At 39.4% G+C, this 23,025-nt stretch overlaps 1 protein-coding gene across 3 annotated transcripts in view; it reads left to right on the forward strand.

Annotated features, from left to right (window-relative positions):
• STK32B (serine/threonine kinase 32B) overlaps positions 1 to 23,025 on the forward strand; it is a 162,427-nt gene that overhangs the window by 63,765 nt on the left and 75,637 nt on the right. For all 3 annotated transcript variants that reach the window (XM_051616551.1, XM_051616549.1, XM_051616550.1), the window contains exon 4: positions 21,017 to 21,190. In XM_051616551.1, the coding sequence (XP_051472511.1) occupies positions 21,017 to 21,190 (174 nt within the window). The remainder of the gene's footprint in view (positions 1 to 21,016; positions 21,191 to 23,025) is intronic.

Raw genomic sequence — 23,025 nt, forward strand, 5'->3', positions numbered from 1 at the left:
TCCTATCACTGGAAATCACTGTAAAAAGCCTGGCTCTGTCCTCCTGACACTCGCCCTTAACATATTTGTGAATATTGATGAGGTCCCCGCTCAGTCTCCTCTAAGTTGTCTTTATTTTGCAGGAAGAAAGTATCTTTTATGTTTAAAAGCTCAGTATATTTGTGCTGTATCTCATGGCTCCTGCAGTACAGGAAAGAACCACTGTCCACTGAGATAGAGGGACAAAGTCAGCTGTGGATTTACACAGGCAGCTTTCGTTCTGATACCCACCAGTTCAGTCCTGTGCAAACTAGCACCCCTGATGTCACTGTGCCTCTGAACCGCTCACAGGTGGCCTCCGGGTCCGTGCGATGTGGACAGGCATAAAGAGGGCATGGAGCAGGCTGCTCATGTGCCTCTTCTTGAGAACATGCTGCTGGTAAGCTGAACAGCTGGACTTGGACAGCATGAAAAAGAAGGACACAGCCTGAGATGAGAAATTAGTTTCTGGAATGCATTTCTGGGCAGTGCAGATAACTGTGGGGAAGAGCTAGTGAGGGACAATAATTCCCTTGACAAGAAATACGTCTGTTGTTCTGGGAGAGGTGACAACAATGATGATTTAATAGACAAGATTATGGCTAATGAATTGTGAGCACTTCAGTTTTATTTTAACCAAGGGATTGATTTTCTGATATGACACTGTTCTTAAAACAGGGTGTTCTCAGCTGGAGTTCTTTAGAAAAAGAGGGTGGTTTGTGTCCTGGTTTGAGCCAGGATAGAACTGATTTTCTTTTTTGTTTTGAGGTCCAGTTTTACTTTCCAGTTAAGTCCCTTCCAAGTAGCTGCTGTTTGAAATTGCTTGAATTCACATATTTTGAAGCTTGGAACTAATATAAAAGTTCCCAGTGTGCTGATTTAGCAAAATCAGTTTATTATGTACTTTTAAAATGGCATTCCTCACTAATGTCACTCCAGGAAATAAACATTCAGCTAATTTACTGTACTAAATTCTGGCACTTGTAGGAATAGCATGGGATATGACCAGGAAAAAAGGACAAAATGGTGGCTGCTAAAAAATTTTACTGTTCAGAATTCCCCAGATTTACAAAATTCACATTTTGACCCAGTATGATGAAATACAAGAGATAAGAGGGCAAAAATTACACCAAAACCAATCAATGGCTTCCTGTGAATTACCAAAAAGATTTCTGTTGAGAATCAGATGAACATACAGTATAATGTAATTATATAAAAGCACAGTCATTAAAAGCAGAATTGGATACTTATCAGTTGTCTAAATGTATTTTGGTGACTTCCTTTTTACACTGTACAAAAAAATAATAATAAAAAAAATTAATCCACTTGTTGGTGAAATTACTAGCCATTTAAAACACTGTTTTATTCCTTCCCAAAGCCTAAGTCTGGATAACTAGAAAAATTAGAAAAATAAACCGTGTTTTAGCCTGGGGGAAAGCACGTATCTCAGAATATTTGAAAAAATTCAAATGTACCCATATCAGTAAGTCTGACAAATGTGTGAGCCAACCACCAATGTAAAGAATTTGCCACAGAGAATTTAATAATACTGTTGATGTGGAAAACGGCCAGGGACCTGAATTGGTGATCTTTAGGTAGAGGTGTCCACTGGTCTGTTTGTGTTCTCTCAGATGAAACCCTGGTGCTTCAAAGAGCTTCCTTCCTACCTTTAAAATATTCATTTCATACACAATTTATGCCATTGGCATGTAGACCAAACTTCTGTACTACTGGTACCTTTATGGCCTCATGCTGCCATCAGCTGACTCTGCAGTTTTTGCCCTTTTAACATTTCACTAATTGCTGATGCTTTTCTGTTTCCTCTCCCATTCCCATGGAATCATCCTTTTGAGAACTGGTGCATCATCAGTGCCAATAATAAAGTAAGATAGTTATAATAGTGGCAAAGAAAAAAAACAAATGGTTCATCATTCCTTATAGGCCTTTAAATAGATCTTTTAAAGGTAATTTTTTCTTCTGCAGTAATTGCTTTGATTGTTTTTTATCGAGTTCTGTGGAGTTTTGTTCAGTGAGTGTGAACGCAATGCAAATTTTATAGTTAATTCTTTTTCTTCCATATTCTGACAGAAGCCTTGAAGCTGAGAGATAAAATTATTTAAAGTCTGGCATTTGGGAAAATAATTGTACTAACCCACTTTCACTCTCAATATAACTCCCTTGATAATTCATTTGAGGTGAAGTTTTATCTCATGCTCTACCCTTATCTTTCTGAGCACAGACCATCATCACATGTGCCATTTTATAAATGCAGTGCTACAGATGTGATTGCTTTTGAGCTTTTCTGATTAAATAGTGATGTTTTCCCCCTAATTTTATAAGTTAGAAAATGCCAGTCAGTTATACTCAAAGTATTTGGCTGCTTTTTTGAAATACCTGCATTATAGCAGGTGAGAAGACTGGTTTTAATGATTCCAGTTCAGATCTGCTTTTCTATATGGGTTGATGCAAACAGCCAAGTCACTGCTCAGTGATTAAGTCAGAGATGGTTCACAGGAAACAATTGGATGTGATGCAGAGCCAAAATGGAAAGGAGATGCTTTAGTAACCAATAGCACGACTTAAGTCTTTACAAGCAAAGCTCTGGTGTGTGAGCTCTCTCCCATGTCAACATCAGCAGAGAAAGGAGGGGAGGAGATGACTTGGATTCTGTGGGCTGGGTGAGTAAGACCAACCTGGCAGCATCAGAGTCCAGGTTGCTCTCCTGCATGTTGGTAGCTGGAGTTTTGGTGTTTTTTTTTTTCAGAAGTGAAACAGGGATCACCTGATCTTTTTTTAGTGATGGTGATACAATGACATTCCTTCTCTCCTATGTAATAAGCTGGTGGGTAAAGCCAAAGAAGTGTCAGGTTTTTCTCTTCATAAATATCCATTTGAAACAGACTTCCCCAGTGCTGACTGTTTGCTCCTCCACTAGCAAATCAGACTGCAAAAATCTCTGACCTGGACATCTGCCCAGCATAGCAGAAGAGCTGTGCTCATGTTAAAATGGGAGCTGTTGACAAAAAAAACAGCAACAGAAGGCCAGTGTTTGCCTTGCCCTTGGTTACAAAGCCACCTCTTCCTTCTTCATTTCTCTTTTGCAGAGCAGCCACACCTACAGCCTGCAGTAAAATTTACTTTCCTGAGGCATAATCAGAAATGAGAATGTTAAGCTGACAGTCTCAATAGGACACGCAGAATTCTCTGCACTCATTTCCTCCTCGCTTGCAAGTCTGTGGGGCTGCTGAGTATTGTCATCATCATGGAAGAGAGGAGAGATGAGAGAGATTTATCCCACTCCTCTAGTGCTCGTGAATGTATATAGGTGACTCCATATTTGCCTACAGGTGAATGAATCTATATAGATGTAAACAATTTCCTGTGGCCCAAGAATTATAGAAGAATACGAAACTAAAAAAGAAATTAGGATTTTGTTCCAACCAGTGTTTTATTTAGGCTGTTACCCAGCTTCATGCTCAGAATTTCAGCTTTCCTGACTCCTTTCACTCTATTTCTGGATCTGTTCTCAAGGTCTTAGTTAATACATGCATTCACAAAGAGATTTCTGGAGCTGTTTGCCTCTTTCTGTCTGAAGATAAATTTACAGCTTCAGTCTACAGATTTGCATGCAGAAAGTATCTTTCTGCTCTCATTTACTACAGTGTGTAAATTACTGTCAGCCCCTGCTAGAAGCTTTTGTTAATGTGTACAACAAAGCAGTGTTTCTTTCTTGGTCCCAGTCCCAACCCAAAATGTTTTTCAGTCTCATACTAGCTTATTAAAGGGATATATTTTTTCCATTGTCCCATCCAGTTTAGCTACAACTGCCAGCCTCAGCACCAAGAGTAAGATCCACTGCAATTATTATTTCAAATTAAGACAAATACAACTTGGGGTGACAGCTTATAATGATTTTCTTTTAGAGTGTGGTAAGATAAATTTGCTGTTATTGGACCTCGATGAAATTTTTCCAGGAAAATTGGAAAACCTCAATTAAAGTAAATCAAATGTTCTGAAGACATACATCAATTAGGACAAAAATTTGTTGGAAACTTGCTCCCTTCTTGTCTTGCCTGGAGGACTGTTAAATAGCCAGACTCTAGACTCCTTTGCTAGTGGTTTGAGAAGAAGAAAAGGTTCCAGGCTAGCTTTCTGCCTCCTTCCCCCTGATGTAAACTGCTGGTTTTCAGATCTACACCCACCTTGGTGTCCAGACTGCCCAGCTCTGAAGCTGTCACATCTACAGGCTGGTGCCACTCCATTTTCCCTGGGAACAAGCTCCATAGCATCATGGGAGCATAGAATCACTACAGGAGATAGCCCAAAGAAATATTTGGGTTACTATATCCCCAGAAATATTTTCCACCTCTCTCTTTCTATTCTGTCAAAATAAACAAATAATTACAGCAACAACGATTTTAACTGAAAAAACTCTTGTACTCTGGCTGTGGTAGTGTTTCTACCAGGTTTGTAGTGCTTGGCCACATGGTTAAAAAAAAAGAAAAAAAAAGGATAAAAATCTGGCATTTCTGTGGATGTTTTGAGCATAGGTGATCCAAAATTTGAAGCACTGTTGCTTAAATTTCCTTCCTCTTTCTATTTTATTTTTAAAGATACAGGTTGATAGAGATCCAGGGTAAGATCAGACCATATGTGTAGAAAGGCAGGGCAGGAAAGGAAGAAGTAGTGAATGCTTTTGTACTGAGCCACTGGGAAAAAAACCCAAATCTTCAGTTACTAGCTCAGCAATACAGATATAGAAAGGACTGTAGCTCTTCAGCTGTAGATTTGGGCATCCACAACAACTGTACCCAACTTACTCATATCTCATCTTTTTGACCAATAACACAACCTATCTCTGGCAGGAGGCCTGTAGTAGTACAGGACATGCAGCCAGGGAGGTATTCCTGACAGACACCAGGAAGTCCATTGATTGCTACTGTATACAATCAATCTCAACTGTATTTGGTTGTAATCTTAATATAAAAATAGTGATTCAAGAAACCCTATGTGTGGAAGCTGGGAAGTAGCACACATGAGGAAATATACATCCTTTCAGTGTTACTTCTTCACATTTGCTCCTGTTTGCATCAGGAGACAAGATGCCTGATGACATAGACTCTGAGTGCAGCCCTAAAGATAATGATTCCTCAGTATAATGTTGTTTTGAAAGGTGGTCTTTGCTGTCATTGGGGTCTCACCCTTGTTCTTGACAGTCTGGCATTGCTCCTCTTCCCTGTGTTTCTATTAAGCTAAGCAGTGTTACCACAAATAACATCACTGTGCCATGTTGAAATTAAAAAAAGAAGAGTAAATGTTGATGGCTTGACAGTCAATTTTGCAGAATAAATGTAAATGTCTGGGGTAAGATAGAATTAAAGTAGTTGTCAACTGAAGTCCTTTCTTTGCAATTTCTCTGAATCAACTTGATAAACTTAACTGTAAGAAGCAACAGTTATCTGTTTTATAACAGAACTTAACATTTATTGTAACTATAATTGGAACTAGGAAGACAAGATGCTGAATCTAAGACAGGCAATCAGATCTAATTATTTGTATTTTGGAATAAAATTCTACCATGGCAAAAAAACTGTGAATCATTGACAGAAGTTCCCAGAAAATTTAATCAAAGAGAAAACAGGCAGAATTAGAGTTTGTTGGTTTTTTTTTTTTTACACGGTGAAATAATAAAATCCTATTCTTGGGCAGGCAGACACAAGAAGGACATCTTCTCTGAGAGGTATATTTGTGATAGGTGCTCTGCCTGGAGGATGAAGAAAGGAAGACCTAACCCAGCAAGTGTGTGCCCAGCTCTCTCTTAAGACCTGGAGTACCATACAGTGCCCTGGCAGACTCAGAGCTATGACTAATTCACAACACTCAACCTGGATAAAGTAACCTGTGGGGTTTTTTTCTCCTTTTTTTTCTTTAGAGGCAAAGCCTTTCCCAGAGGCTTTCTGAGGGGCTGTATCAAACCTTCTATCTTTTCTGATGAGAGCATGGTAGAACTTTTCTAATGCAGTGTTTGCAGTGCTGTGCATTTCAGAAAACAGTTCCATAAGCTCTCCTAAGGGAAGATGTTCCACCCCACGTGGTAGGAAAAGGAGAAGAAGTGAATATGTGGCACACACACAAAATGGTGATGGAAGCCTTTCAGCTTCTATTGTGATGCATGAGGCACAAAAACTGCCATGAAATGGAGCACTGAAGATCTCGGGTTTTGGTTATCTGACTGCTTGTATTCAGATTATTTCAATTTAAAAGGCTGCTGGCTGACAACAAGCCCTGTATATGTCCTAGACTGCATCCTTATAGTGATGTGAGCCAGCACAGGTTATTTTGTGATGAGACCTGTCTGATCACTACAGTTTATGTGCCAACTCAATTGCTTATCCAGGTATGAGACTAAGATATGTTGAATAGGAGAAATTTTTGAGCAGCTTTTCCTCCTTAAGTTTCACTGATATGCGAGTGTTAACTTAAAGATAGCAATATAAAAAGATTTTTAAAAAGCACAAGAAAAATGCCTATGGTTATTTAATTTTAGTTATTCCTATATTTACGAATACCATAAAGCATCTCTTTATTTAAGGATCCCTAACCTAAAGGGCTCTTTGCTCTTTCCAAGTCTCTTTGCAGTAAATCTTGTTCTTGTTAAAGAAGAGGTCATTTACATGAAACTGAATGTTAACAAAAAGCTTCTTCAGAAGGCATTGAGGAACAGAGACAGAAAATTAGGGAAGTTTCCATTATTTACCTTTTCCCTTGATTATGCATTGTAACATGTTGCATTTGCAACTTAAAACCTTTTCTCTCTTTTTAATGTGAATAGCAAAGGTATGTATTCCTGGAGCTAAATGTAAAATCAGCGTAAAGATCCAAATAATGTTATACACCATGGATAAAAGAAGGAGCTAAAGACTTTTACAACCAGCATAAATCAGAAATACTATCTTATTTTTGCCTTTGCTGATAAAATAAGAAATGTTTCCTGCCAGTCATATTTATCAACCCTTCTGTAACAATCATAATGCACATGCAAATTCATGATCGTATTAGGAACTTCCAAAAATAGAAAAAACAAGCTCTAAAGCACTTTCATTCCTCCTGGCTTCAGGCATCCTCACCCCCTGGGCTACCTCTGTAATCAATGGGACAGTGAGAGAATCTCTAGAGAACAGTTAGCACACCTATGAACAGGACTGTCTACTCTCAACACAGCGATCCTACAGAAACTACTCTTCTAGCCCAAAACACACTAGTAATGTATCTGAAGGTAGCCAGGACAAAAGTAGATCTAAGAAGCTTAAGTCTAGTAAGTTGCTGAGTTCTTGTCCATTTGGATTTATGACTAATGCTGTAGAAAGAAAACCAGCCCCTCTTGATAACCACATTTCTCAAGATTTCTCTTATGTTTGGTGTATGGGTAAGAAACAACAGTAAAAAAAAAAAGGTTGTTTCATGTATGCTCATGCTGTATGGGGATCACTGAAATCACACAGCCACTTTGTTCCTTCCAGAAGGATTGACTATAAGGAAACTTTTGTGGGAAAAATGTTCCAGAACAAGTACCTGTCCTGGGTTAAAATGACAGAGCCAATAAACTTGATTCTCCTTGTACTACATTCTTCACATTACTATTCATATTTTTTGCTCCAGCTTTTGGACCTGGAAAGCTTGCAAAATATCTTGCATGCCAATTAAGAAAGTAAGCCTGAATTGAGCTAGTAAAGACTCAACAGAGTGACCAGTGTTTCAGTCCAACTTGTGTAATAAACTGTAACATTTTAGAAAGGTTCACAATTGAAAAATTGTGTACATCATAGGAACATGAATACTTAGTTTCACTGAAAATGTTAGCAGATGTCTAGATGTGATTGTAAACATTATGTTTCAAGGCCACATTTTTAATAAAGTAATTTATTTTCAGAAAATAGGAGGAGCTGCCTGGGTGAAAGTGTTTGAGTAACTGCTTTTTTTCACTGGGGATAGTATCAGAGTGGAGCGTATTTTGCAGAAAACTGACTGAAAAGTGTTTGGATATTTCTAAGACAAACAGAAGGTGATGGAACTGTTCATCACAGCAGCAGAGTCTTTAGTCTACAGCAAAGTCAGGAGGAGGGAAGGGTGTTTTTGGAAACCTGTTCAATTCTAGTCGGACAATTAGCTACAGAAAGCATATATATGGAAGGTAAGCATGTAAAAAAAATTTTTATGTATGTCAGAGGAAAACTTGGTTAATGCCCAATTAAATAAAAAAGAAAAGCTCTTTTTTGAGCCTCTCAACCCATGCAAAGTGCTTCATGCACACCAATCCACATACACAACCACTGCAGTGTCTAAGGTTATATATAGCAAAGATTTATGCCTATTCTAAACTCTGAATTGTGTTTATTTGTTTTTCATTCAGAGAAGTTTTTCATCTGCTGAAGGTTAAATTTTATTATGATTGAACCTTAGTGTTAAGTGCTGCAACTTTGATGTTTCTCTGTTTCATAAACCTGAAAAAAAAAGACTTAAAATTTTCTCTAAAACAAATTTGTGTTTGAAGTTAAAAATAGAGAGGGCTTGAAGATCATTTGTTGTAATCTATAATGAGTTTGACTGCTGGACCTTGGGTTCCATCAAAGTATGAATCCAGACCTGCAACAGCCTTTTTCCAACAGCTGCTGTTGCCCCAGCAAATCCTTACTGTTAAATACTATGAAACTTTGGGTTATTTGGTCTGATGGAAATCCTTGTTGACTTATTAGTGCTTATCTCTATTTATAAATTTTGGTAACTAGTGGGTTTTGTTGTTTGTTTTGTTTTTTAATATTCCACTAAATGAAGCGTTGTGAACCTCAAAGAATGATGTTGTGACAAAGAAGGAAGGGAAACAGCGAAAATTCTCCATGGGACAAGTATCTGCTCAAATTCTGTTCTTCAGCACTCTTACTGTATGTAGTCCCAGTTTAGAGAGCCAATCAGCTGCTGTAATGAGAAGATCGCAGAACCACAGAGTTGTTTTGTTTGGAAGTGACCTCTTGAGTTCATCTAATCCGAACCCCAGCTCAAACAGTCACCTTAGGCAGGTTGCCCAGCTGAGATTTTAGTATCTCCCTAACTGAAAGCTCTATGGCCTCTCTGGGCAATGTGTTCCAATGTCTGACAGCCCTAACATTGAAGAAGTATTTCCTCATCTTCAGATGGAATTCATGTTTTAATGTGTCCATTGCCTCTTGTCCTGTTACAAGGCACCACTGAAAAGAGTCTGTCTCCCTCTTCTTCATTTCTGCCCATCAGGTATTTATGTACATTTGATTGAAATCCCTCCTGAGACTTCTTCTGTCTGAACAGTCCCAGCTCTCCCAGCCTCTTCTCATATGAAAACATGAGTCCTTTAGTAATTTTTGGGGCCCTGCACTGGACCCTTTATTGTACTGGAAAGCCCAGAAATTGATTCAGTACTCCAGATGTGGCCTCAGCAGTGCTGAGAAGGAGAGGAAAGATTGCCTCATTTAACCTGCTGACAGCACTTATAATGCATCTCAGGAAGCTGTTGCCCTACTTTGCTGCAAAGGCACATTCTTTGCTCATGGCCAACTTGGTTTTCATCAGGAACCCAAGATCCTTTTCTGCAAAGTTTCTTTCCACTCAGCCAGACTCAGTATGTACTGATGCATGGGATTCTTCCTCCTCAGGTGCACGTTCCACCTTGATGAACTTCAGAACCCTCCCCTCTGTAAATATGTGCAGACTAATCCCAATGACATTCTTGTCCTTCACATCTTGGAAATTATTTCCAGGATTAGTTGTTTCATCACCTTCCTAGGGTTTGATGTGAGGCTGAACAGCCTGTAGTTTCCTGGATCTTTCTTCTTGAGGACTGAAGTGAAATTTGCTTTCCTCCAGTATTCAGACACCTCTCCCAGCTGCCATGACCTTCCAAAGATACTTTGTAGCAGCTGTGAAATTAAATCAAACAGCTCCCTCAGCATTCATGGGTGCAGTCCCTCAGGCCCCACAGATTTAGCCATGTTCAGTTTGTTTAAGTGCTCCTTAATTTTTTCCTCCTCCACCTAGAGTCTTGCTTGTTTTAGGCTTTCCTTCTGAGGCTTGAGATTCCTGAAGTGTGGTCCTACTAGTGGAGACTGAGCTGAAGAAGGCATTGAGCACCTCAGCCTTTTCTATGTCATCTGTTAACATCTCCCCTCCCCCATTCAGCAATATTAATATTTTCCCTACTCTTTTTTTTGCTGACTTGTATAATCCTTTCTTGATGCCCTTCTCACCCTGTGCCAGGTTCAATTCCAGGTCAGTCTTGTCTTTCCTAACCCTATCCCTGAAAGACTGGACAGCAACTCTGTTCCTCCTGGTTTGCCTGCCCCCACTTCTACCTCTTATACACTTCCTTTTTCTGTTTGAGTTCAGTTATGTTCTCCTTACTCATCTACGTCAGCTTCCTTCTGCCTTTGGTTGATTTTCTACTCATCAGGATGGACCATAATTTACAAATGCACCAAGCTTCATGAGCTGAAGACTGAGCTCTGGATTTGCATCCCAAATTCTTTCCACATTTTCAGTCCACTCTTCCAAATGTATTTTTTCCTTCTCCACTTCTTTCCCAAAAGCCTACTTTTCTTGGTGAGCTGTTTTCTGTATTGGTAGTGGGATGCATGCTTGTGTGAGCAGTTTCCTTGAGTTCTTCACATATGCTGTCTGTTGCTTGCTTTAATTGGATGTCTTTGAGACAAGCAAGGGAAAAGAGAGACTAGTTGGCACTATGCAAATAATTGCTACTGCTGTAGTGCCATGTGCATATGAAGTGATATAAATTGGCAGTAATAATAACACAAAATGATAATGAAGAACTTGGCAAACATTTGCTAAGTACGAGTATAGCCAGTCAGAGCACATCTCCAACACAGCTAAATGTATTTGAGAGACTGCATTCAGCTGAGAGTATCAGCAAATCCAAAGTGCCTTCTAGATATGTTTTTATTCACTCAACCAGAATAGGCTTCTCATGTGTAATTGTGATGCACGTACTGTGAAGAAAGCTATACATAAAGCAGGAAATAGTGGAGACTTTTCTTTAATCCCCTTAACACAACCTCTATGAAATAGAAAACACCTGGAAAGAAAAATGGTGAAGAATGAAGCTGACTTTGGACTCCAAAAGTAAAACTGAGTGAACTTGGTGAAAACTGTCATACTTTTTGGGATAGCAGAATAACTAAAATGAGTTTTGATGATATTGCATCCACATCTGCTAAAAGTCCTAAACAAACAGAGACATGAAGTTATTTTGCGTTCATTTGCAAGTCTTACTTTATCACTGGTCTAATCATATTTTATCGTGAAATTGTACCATTAAGTCTACAAGTACACATACAAATGATCCAGAAACATAATTAATTTTCTCCTGGAAAACAAATTATCAGAAAGTACTTTTAGAGATGACGACTTAGAAAAATTGATCCCTTAGTGTATGGAAAGAGAAACGTTGCCAGAGTCATGGTGATTGCTAGCAATATGGCTGCATGGTATTTTTTCTACTTTCAGTCGCTCATAGTTTCTTACATTCTTTGCTGCCTGCCTGTTGCATGGTTGTGTAGCTCATGATGAGCAGAGCCAAATGCTATGGCAGAGCACACGGGAATGGTGAGCAGCTGCTTTGCAGATCAGAGAGGATCTGTGGCCTTATCTCTTCAATCTCCTAGAGGGAGAAAGAGACTTTTCCTCTATGAGTGGATGAATACTAAACTGTCTCTAATTAACAAGGCTTAGCTAGCTTGGAGCTAATGCTAATTGGTATTGGTTATATGAATATATATTATGTGAATAAGTCTATAGCAGGTCTCCTACTACCATTCTTGAGACAGAAATTTGTGGCATCTTTCAACTTCATTTCAGGCTATTTTTTATGTAGTTCTTTTTCTTAGCTCTCCTCCTTGGTCATGTCAGAGCTAAGTAGAATTTGAGGAGATATTTCAAATAAGTATAAACAACTGAATTATTTATAGAAGAGTTTTCCTCTTCTCATATTTCTACATAATCTTGAAATATATTTTTATATATTTATAAAGAAATATATATATAAAGAAAGATACATTTATAAAGAAAGATACATTTATAAAAAAATATAAAGAAATCCTTTGTTCTTAACAGCATTTGAAGAAATTATTCTTGTCCTTTTGAATTTGGAAATAGAACAATAGAATCAAAGAATGGGTTGGAAGGGACCTCTAAAGGTCACCCAGTCCAACCCCCCTACAATAAGCAGGGACATCTCACACTAGAACAGGTTGCTCAGAGCCCCTTCAAGCCTGACCTTGAATCTCTCCAGGGATGGGGCCTCCACCACCTCTCTAGGCAACCCATTCCAGTGATCCACCACCCTCAGATTAAAGAACTTTTTCCTAATATCCAACCTCAATCTACCCTTTTCTAGCTGGAAACCTTTATCACTTATCCTATCATTACGTGCCCTTGTGCACAGGTCTTCCACAGCCTTCTTACAGGCTCCTTGCAGGTATTGGAAGGTCACCAGTATTCACCTAGGCCCACATGTTCAGTTTGTCCAGGTCCCTCTGGATAGCACCCCATCCTTCTGGTGTTTTGACTGTACCACAAAGCTTGGTGTCATTGGCAAACTTGCTGAGGGTGGCCTCAATGCCACTGTCATTAATGAAGATATTTAACAACACTGGTACAGACCAGTGAGGGACACCACTTGTCACCATTTTCTATCTGGACATCGAGACACTGACCACTGCCCTTTGGATGAGACCATCTAGCCAATTTCTTATCCACTGGACTGTCCACCCATCAAACCCTTATCTCTTCTACTTAAAGAGAAGGAAGTTGTGTGGGACCATGCCAAAGGCCTTTCAGAAGTCCAAATGTATTTCCATTTCTTTACAACAATAGACAGCTGCTAAATATTTCACAAACACAAATTGCAAAACCCAATAACTGCTGCTTATCCATTTTCCAAAGGGACAAAAGAAATCTATAGAAATATAAGCAAAACAGACATTATGAAGGAACAATTTCAACATTCCTGCATAACAATTGCATACTTGTATTTACAAAGCTCACAAATGTTGGGTATTTTCTCTTGAGGCTTGTCCGTGGCAGGCAGAACACACAAACTTGACATAACTTTGATTCACTTGAACATTCTGTTTTATAAAATATAAAATATAATATGTAATTTAAAGGTATGTATTTGCTATTCTCAGTCCAGTAGGTATAATAGTTTTCAGTGTGCCTTTTCAGCACAGGTACACTTCTAATGATCTGATGTATAAATGAATAAACTTGCTATATTTGGCACCCATCCTATACTATAATTTCACACTACATGTAGAATCACAGAATCCTAGAATGGTACTTTGCTGTACCTTCCAAAAAGCATTCCCCAACCTTTGGGATCCAGAGCTTACTTGGCATAGTGCTATATCACTGGCAGGCTACTGCTTTTGGAAATTTTGTCGTGAGGTAAAGATACCAGGAGATCTGGAGATCCCTGGAAACGTTGGAGCTGCATGCTCAGAGAGCCTGATTTAGGGTAAGGGTTCTGGCATTTGTCCTCCGGTGTGAAGCTTGAAGCCTCCTTTTGAACCATCTTTCCTGCAGAGAGGAAACTATCATTGACAAACAGGGTTAGTGGTAATTCAAACCCCATCTGACCACTTAAGATTGCAGCCGCAGTGAAGCACTGTGAGCAGAGATGACTCTTCCCAGAGAAGCCAGCAAACTCACACACCATGGCATAGCTCAGGTTCAGGAAGCCAGACTAGTCTGCCTAGACCAGACAACTGCTTTGCAGAGGTAATAAATTCTGCTCTCACAGAAGGGGTGATGCTGGAGTGCCACAACTAACCTGGGTAAGGTGGTTTCTTTGAGAAATAAAGATGTTCTTTCAGACATCCTTATGAGATTACGCTAGGCAGTCCAGATGCAGCCATGGAATTCCTCTGAAGGAGACCAGTTTGACCAATTAATGAGTATCAAGCCATTAATTCCCTGCCCTCTCTTGGACAAGCTGAATTCACTTATGCAAGTTTTTGTGTTGGGATCTGCCTGTGTGGGAAAGGTTCCTTGCAGCAACAGTTATTTAGAAGGGCTCACACTGAGAACCCACAAGGCACAGAGACACAAGAGCAGTCCATCCCAAGCCCTTGGCAAGTCCTTGTTTTGACTGTGAAGTTAGGAACTGAGGCATTGTTAGAGTTCTCTGCTTTGTACTGTCTGGGACATCTACATCTGGGAAAATCTACAGTCACTAAGAGCTTCCTGGCACTAAAAAAATTACCTTCTCATTTGAATGCTATGAGAGGAACACTGGTAAAAGATCCTTCTTTAAATTTGTAATTACGAGTTACCATGACTTAATCATTTATCATATTTTGTGCAGAGCAGAGGTGATATCAGGTTGTCTGAGCTGTGCATATCTTGCTTTAACTGATTATTTCAGATTTATGAAGTTTGGTTTTGGCTTAATTATGAAATTTTTGTAATGTGTTTTTACTCTTAAATTAAAGTCATATATAAAATGTCCATAATGATGTCCTTTTCCCCAGGTAATAAATATGAAACAAGAATTCTGGATAGTGGGTGCCTGATCTGGCAGGAGCTCAATGAAAAATGACCCTAGCTAACTAAGATGAAGGAATGCAAAGAGGAAAATTATCTTAATAATTCATCTGTAACTTCTTTTATGAAGAGACAGAGATACAAATAATAAATACAAATATGACATAAATAGAAAAATAGATATTATTAAAACCAAATATACAGATATAAATATGGAAACCAATATAATTTATTCAGAAAGTGTTTTGTGTAAATTTGTTTCCATAGGGGATTTTGTTCAATGGTAGTTTATCTTCCAATCTGAAGACAGCAAAAATCCAATTCACTGTTGCTAGGGGCATTATTATTTTATTTTAATTTGGAGAAAGCGGATTCTAATACATTAAAACTTTTCTTCAAGCAAGAGAAAACAGAGACTAACTTTGTAATTAGAACAGTTTTTTTACCATGGGTTCATGACAGTACTTAAAAACCAAACCAAAACAGATATTTACTCTAAGCAATATACTCTTTCATTTCAAGAAAGATTAAAATTTTTTCTTTAGAGTAACTTAGTAATGTATTATTACTATTCAATATCAGTCATAATGCTATGATTCATCCAAAAGGTAATTCTTAGTTACCTGGTTAACATAAAAATCCCAAACATCTGATTTTACTTCGAAAACCAAACGGCCCTTTTGTATGTATTTTGTCTTACAAAAGTAAAACTACAATGCTTACTCAAAAAAACTAATCTCCATTGGGCTGACTTGCCACCAGTCCCTCCCCAACCTGTAACAATATTTTCAAATACTCTTTTTTCTTGTGTCTGGTATTTCCCTTGCTGTTAATTTCAGTTCTTAGACCAATAAATCAAAACTACTTATTTCGTGAAATATTGCAAAAGCAAGAAGCTAAAAGGAAATTCTTTCTTGTACAAGGAAAAAAATGATAGATTTGTTCAAGGGGGAGAGACAGAGGACATGGCTGATTGTGTCCATTAAGAAAACTGGTCATGAGCTGGTACACCTAGTCCTGTGAGTCCATAAAGCAGAGCAGGAGCAACAGTATTCCATACTCAGCTGCACAGCAGGAACAGCTCCTACTCTGCATATTGTTTAAGGTCCCTTCCAACCCAAACCATTCTATGATTCTATGATTCAGTACCTCAAAAACTTGTAGCTGCAGGAACCACTTAGTGGAGTGACCATCAGCTCCAGACACCATCTGCTTTGCCAGGTTCAAGGTCTCATTTTGGTTGTACACACATAATTTCACTGGGACAAAATCATTTTCCCTCCAGAAAAATCTCTTGCAATAGTCTTGATTACAGCACCTTTAGTTGCTCTGTTGTCTGATCCACGTGGTTGGAAAAATGCCATCATGCAGGTTTGACCCAACTGGTTCAACTGCTCAGGAAAACACATTATCCATGGCTACATGTAAGTAGCATAATGATTTGTGTCAGGCTGATATAATTTAAACTAGGTGAAAAAGTCTGCTGGATACACTGAACGTATCCATCCACAGCATCTGTTCTTTCAAACTGGACCAGTACAGCTGATACCTTAACTACAGCAGTATACACAGCCCTTCTGGCAGGATCAGCAGAGTTATCACAGATATATATCAGCTCAAAGGAATGAAATATCTAACTCCAAGTGAAAGAGGAGAACATTGGAGAGTGTATACAGAGCTCCCCAAGAGCTGTGTCTCAGTCTTCTTCATTCTAGCTTCAACGTCTAAATAAAACTGGCCTGTGCCCCATTCACAAGCCACAACAGATTCAGGAAGGCTTGTGAGTGCCAGCATTAGCCATACTTCTGAATCTCTTCAGGTTCATTTTGTTGTGGGTTTTTTTGTCTGTTTCGGTTGAAAACATTTTGCTGTAGATGTAGAGTCATCTCTGAATGACTTGTAATTCTCTGTAGGGACTGCATGGAATCATAGAATCATAGGGGTTGGAAGGGACCTCGAAAGATCATCTAGTCCAACCCCCCCGCCAGAGCAGGGTCACCTAGAGTACATCACACAGGAAGGCGTCCAGGCAGGTTTTGAATGTCTCCAGAGAAGGAGACTCCACAACCTCTCTGGGCAGCCTGTTCCAGTGCTCTGTCACTCTCACAGTAAAAAAATTTTTCTGATATTCACCTTAAACCTCCTATGCTTCAATTTGTATCCATTACTCCTTGTCCTATCACTGGTCATCACTGAAAAAAGCTTAACTCCATCTTCTTGACACTCACCCTTTACGTATTTGTAAACATTGATGAGGTCACCTCTCAGTCTCCTTTTCTCCAAACTAAAGAGACCCAGCTCCCTCAGCCTTTCCTCATAAGGGAGATGTTCCACTCCCTTAATCATCTTTGTGGCTCTGCGCTGGACTCTTTCAAGCACTTCCCTGTCCTACTTGAACTGAGGGGCCCAGAACTGGACACAATACTCCACATGTGGCCTCACCAACGAAGAATAGAGGGGGAGGAGAACCTCTCTTGACCTACTAACCACACCCTTTCTAATACACCCCAGGATGCCATTGGCCTTCTTAGCCACAAGGGCACATTGCTGGCTCATGGTCATCCTCCTGTCTACCAGGACCCCCACATCCCTTTCTCCTACACTGCTCTCCAGCAGGTCAGCCCCCAACCTGTATTGGTGCATGACATTTTTCTTCCCCAAATGCAGAACTCTACACTTGCCCTTGTTAAACTTCATCAGGTTTTTCCCTGCCCAAGTCTCCAGCCTGTCTAAGTCTCTCTGAATGGCAGCACAGCCTTCTGGTGTGTCAGCCACTCCTCCCAGCTTGGTGTCATCAGCAAACTTGCTGAGGGTACATTCTGTACCCTCATCCAGGTCGTTGATGAAGATGTTGAACAACACCGGTCCCAGTACCGACCCCTGAGGGACTCCACTAGTCACAGGCCTCCAACTAGATTTTGCTCCATTGACTACAACTCTCTGACTTCTTCCTTTCAACCAGTTCTTGATCCACCTCACTGCCTGATCATCAAACCCATACTTGATCAACTTATCTACAAGGATGCTGTGGGAGACGGTGTCAAATGCTTTACTGAAATCAAGATAGACCACATCCACCGCTCTACCATCATCTATCCACCTAGTAATTTCCTCATAGAAGGCTATGAGGTTAGTCAAACATGACTTACCCTTGGTAAAACCATGTTGACTGCTCTTGATGACCCCCATCTCCTTGATATGCCTAGAGATAGTGCCAAGGACAAGTTGTTCCATCACCTTTCCAGGGATGGAGGTGAGGCTGACCGGTCTATAGTTACCTGGGTCCTCCTTCTTGCCCTTCTTGTAGACTGGAGTGATATTTGCTATCCTCCAGTCCTCAGGCACCTCTCCAGTTACCCATGACTTACCAAAGATGATGGAGAGTGGCCTAGCAATGACCTCCACCAGCTCCCTCAGCACCCTTGGATGCTTTTCATCCGGACCCATCGATTTATGGATGTCCAGATTACGCATCTGATCCCTAACCCAATCCTCATCTACCTGGGCAAACTCCTCCTTTATCTTGACTTCTACTGGGGCTATATGAAACTGGGGCTCATGGGGAAAGCCTGCAGGAGTAAAGACAGAGGCAAAAAAGGCATTCAGCACCTCTGCCTTCTTTAAATCCTCTGTCACCAGAGCATTTACCTTAATATGTTTAACTGAGAGGCAAAGTGTAGTAGCAGGAGGCCAATCATTCACTAACAGGTCTGGCAGGTTTCTAGGACAAAAGCCATCCCTGGTCATCCCATCCTGGGTTCTCAGAGATCCCAAATGGAGCCCTAGAATGTCCTGGAATGGTGAATGGGGGGAGGCTGGTTGGGTGATGGAGGAAAGCTTTATATGTCTCCATACTGTTTGTTGCTCTTCCCTGAATGCCTGCTCTCTGGTGACTCCCAAGCTAGATGGATTTCTAATCTGACCTAGTGTAGTCGCTCCTATATTATTGTAGTGTATAAGCAGAAATAACATGGAACCTTCCACACCTGAGTGCAGACATGCACTTCTATGCAAAAAGTGTTATTTCCTGACATAATAAAATGGGATAGAGCACCAGCTCTTTTTGATCTCTCTCTTAAATCATACACAATTCACAATGCACCAAAAGCTGGCTTTTGCAAGGACCATTGCACCCCACTCGCAGACACAGGAAACCAGAGTGCATCAACAGAAACACATGCTTGGAGAGGAAAAACATTTCCATCAAGTGTTCTCATGCACCTGGATGTGGACAAGATTTCACATTTATTTCTGGGTTGTTCTGATGGCTCTTTTATCTAGATTAGACATTAATGGGTACACTTTAAAATACACTCATTAGTTTCCCAGAAATGGGAATAGTCATTGAATAAAAACAAGTTCATAGCAGCCACTCTTGCCCCTCTGCCTCGTGATGGCTGAATCACTGAAAGAATGATTCAGGACGTTTTCCTTCTCAAGACCAGAATTGCATCAAAAGCATCTTTACTGACATGTAATCCTATGATTCCAGACACCAGGAGATCTCTAGTCTCAGACTAAACACAATATTTCACTTATACTTTTAAGGAGAGTTTTCAATCTGTAACTTTTCATTTTGGATTTTTTTATATGTATATAAAAAGAAACCAGATAAAATCTACATTATAACTCCAGCAGCAAATGAAGGAAAAAATAACATCTCTCATTACATCTGCTCAATGTTACAACTACTTCATTTAAAATAATAGTGTCAAAAAAAAAAAAAAATCTTTACTATAACTACATATTTAATCTTTCCCTTTGCAATTGCTCCAGGCTCAGTAATGCTCAACATTCAGAGTAATTTGAATATAATTGAAGCCTTTTTTTTTTTTTTTTTTAATGTGTGTTATGAAATTCTAAGTCTCTGGAGGTGAGCAGACACCATGTGCCACCTACTTTACTGTTTTGCTTCAGAGATTTGAGTTATTGAGAAGGAAGCTTAATGCAAATAAAATTGTTTTCCCCTCTCGGCATTTGGCAGGCGTGCAGAAATGTAACAGAAGAGTACAGCATCTACAGATACTTGCTTCTCAGAACTGTGTTCAGAAAGAATAGAAAGCATTTAAATTAAAAATGAACCCTCTTGTGACAACCCCTAAGCAGTGCCTCATTTCAGAAAGTACAAGCCTGGGAATGAAAGTGAAACTGTATGTCAATTAAAATAATCAAATATAGACTTTTCTGCCTTTGGGGGGAGGGTGGGCACATACTTTCTGGAAGCCCACTCTTTTTCATTTCCTTACCTTATATTTCACAGTTCAGGATAAATTAATCACATCTGTAGCCAATGTACATTACACAATTCATGGGAGAAAAAGTGATGGAAGAGGCATTATCATTGCGGATCACCTCTCAGCAGTCCATACTCACAACTGGCACAAGCTAATGTAATGTCACATCAAAATTAAATCTAAAACAATTTCTAAGAGAAGAGTGACTTTATATTAGAAATAAAGTATTCACCATTCCCCAGTTGGGAGATCTGAAATACTGTATCTTAGAGAGTTGCACTCAGAAATGAAAACCAGAGAGTTTCTGTCAGTTTACTCAGATCAGAAATAAACAGAGCAAAGGAAGTATAGCCAAGGTAAGTAGAAACACATGGAAATTCCTGCTTGCCCAGCATTATATATACTCTATACAATGGCTGACTACATCTTTGGATTTACAGGATTTAAATCAGACCAGAATTTGGTCCTTAGAGTATTCAACAGGCAGTTCTGGGAGAGGGTCCAGAAGAGTTCAGTCAGCAACCATGAACACTCTGTCATTTTTGAAGATATAAGTTGCAGACAGAAAAATTATATATTGTTAGGCAGTAAAATCACAGTTTTATTTCTTACTGGATTTGGAGCTACACTGCAAGCTGTAGAAAACACTCAGCTAATAGAACATTGTTTATATTTAGTGAATCTGGAAAATACCCCCTGGAGACCAGCTCTTGATCCTGCCAGGATATTTTTCAGAGGCACTGAGCTACAGTTGTATGTCTGTGAATATCAAGTGTGTTTCAAGGCCTTCCATTTCATTGCTGCTATTTAGTAAGCCATTTTGTCAACAGAATGAGTGCATGGTTATTTAAAAACGTGATATATACACTTGAAAGGTATTTTTAAATACTTTGAAAGGTATTTAAATTTTAAATGTTATCAACATGCTGGTGTTAATCTATGGTTAAAACAATCATGAGAGTAGTACAACAGCAGTTTAAGCTCTGCTTGCTTTGAATATGTAAAATCCAACCACAGTCAAAGTCTGGTTGCAGGCTTGGACCACGGCAGTGGGAAATCAGGGTCTGCCTTTGGAATAAGTCATGGACTGGCCATGAACGGACCTATTTACAGTGAGTAAACCCAGGGTACAGCTTCATCACCAGCCCTGAGATCTCAGCTGTATCTCTTTCTTCCAGGTATTCCTTTCAAGATGAAGAAGACATGTTCATGGTGGTTGATCTCTTACTCGGAGGTGATCTGCGTTACCATTTGCAGCAGAATGTCCACTTTAATGAAGGAACTGTTAAGCTGTACATCTGTGAGCTGGCACTTTCCCTGGATTACTTGCAGAGATACCACATCATTCACAGGTGAGTGAACTTCACTTCAGGGATAGGCTGCTCTGTTAGTTTTTTTACTATGGTCTTTAAACACTCAAACCTGCTTGTAACAGCCTTCTGGCTACCCCAATGTTCCTGAACAAAAAAAAAAGTTGCAAACCAGCACAACAATTTCTCACAACAACAGGGCACAAAACCAAAGGCTGAGAATAAAGAATTATTTGTTTACTTGCAGAATCTGTATGAAGGTCAGAAGGAGGAAGAGAAATGGGGAAGTAAGAGAAATAGTAGAAATAAACTGGAGCAGTGATAGTTGATGCATCCTTTTTGCACTTCTCAGATTACAGCAATCTGTTCTTTTTGCAGCCTTACAGTAGGCAGTCATAGTATTCATGTCAAAAAAAGGTGTCAAGCATCAGGGTCTGTTTGTTTTCCTTAAACAATCTGGCATTTAACTGAAGCAGCAGGGTAAATTCTCTTTTTATGTCAACAAAGTAACTGTGAAATTATGAAATTATGGGCTTGAGCCTATATTTTACTCTTTTTAGGATAAATTCAGGATATTCCTCCCTAATTTACAGTGGTCTGAATACAAAGATAATTAGTTTTGTGTGTTAACAAAGCTGGATGTGAGTTTCAGAGACCAAACTAAATCAAGCTGTGGCATAGATCTTCCAGTGTCCAATATAAATAAACTCCTCCAAATACATTAATTGAGAATTTTCGTCCCATCCACCTACCAGAGCTGTTTCATGATTTTGCAGTAAATAACCAATAAGAAGTATGATCTGACTTTCTGAAGAGGGAGGGTCTATATGAAAACTCTCTGATCTGAGGTGCAGTGACAGATGGGCATTCTAGATTACTGAAACTCAGCAAGATAAAATTCAAGTGAACATGACAAGAGTTGTTTTCCTTGGGATTGAAACTCCCACAAACTTTGCAAGCAATTTCTGAAACGTATCTTTAGCACGTTGTTATTATTTTAAGTGTATTTACATGTATTTTGCATAAGCTTTCCTTTCTCAGTGACTATTTAAAAAGTGGAGCTCAGAATTACATCTAACCTTTGTTTCTATGCCTTAAGGAATGTTCTTGGAGAACAACAAATTGATGAGTGTTTTTCTCACCCTCATTTTAATGATGAGATATTTTATGCAAGTAGGCTGTCAAAACATTTCTGAGAAAATCCAGTTGGTAATCAAAACCTGTATTTTGCTTCAAGCCTGCGACGTAAAATTGTTTCACAAAAAAGCCTGTGAAAGGTGGCAGATGTCTTGAGAGAACGGGGGACTGGAATGAAGTAATTGTGGTTGTGTATATTCTATAGCCATGGTCCAACTGTGAAACCGGGCAAGGCACTTGGTGTTTTCTGTGTTACTTTATTCTGACTAGTAAGCACCAGATTTTACTTCATTTTATCTTTAGCACTGGTTGTAGTATGGCATAACAGAAGTGAAATCAACACAAGTAGATTTGCACTGAAGCAGAGGAAGGTGTGGGAATCTGGAGCTTGTTTTTTGCTCCATTTATGGGCAAGTTCTGAGGTTTCGTTTTTGCTTTCATTCCACATTAAAAAGTATTCAGGCCACCAGACATGTCAAATTACCTGTTTGATAGCACTTGGCGGCTCTCTCTGGCTGGTTAGCTGGAATTATCATTTAGGGTATAAAGAATCTGGTTAATGACAGCACTGTGCTGTAGAGGAGGTGTTTATTTTGAAGCTGGCAGATCTAAAATCTGAGCGTGGCTCTCCCTCTTCACTGCTTACTGCCCAAATCACCCAACTGTGGCACAAGGAGTCTTTCACTTCTTATGTCCCCAAAAGTAGGCAGAAAATCCCAAATGATCCACATGCCAGTGAA

The sequence above is a fragment of the Apus apus genome, chromosome 4, assembly GCF_020740795.1.
Source record: "Apus apus isolate bApuApu2 chromosome 4, bApuApu2.pri.cur, whole genome shotgun sequence".
NCBI classification, from domain to species: domain Eukaryota; kingdom Metazoa; phylum Chordata; class Aves; order Apodiformes; family Apodidae; genus Apus; species Apus apus.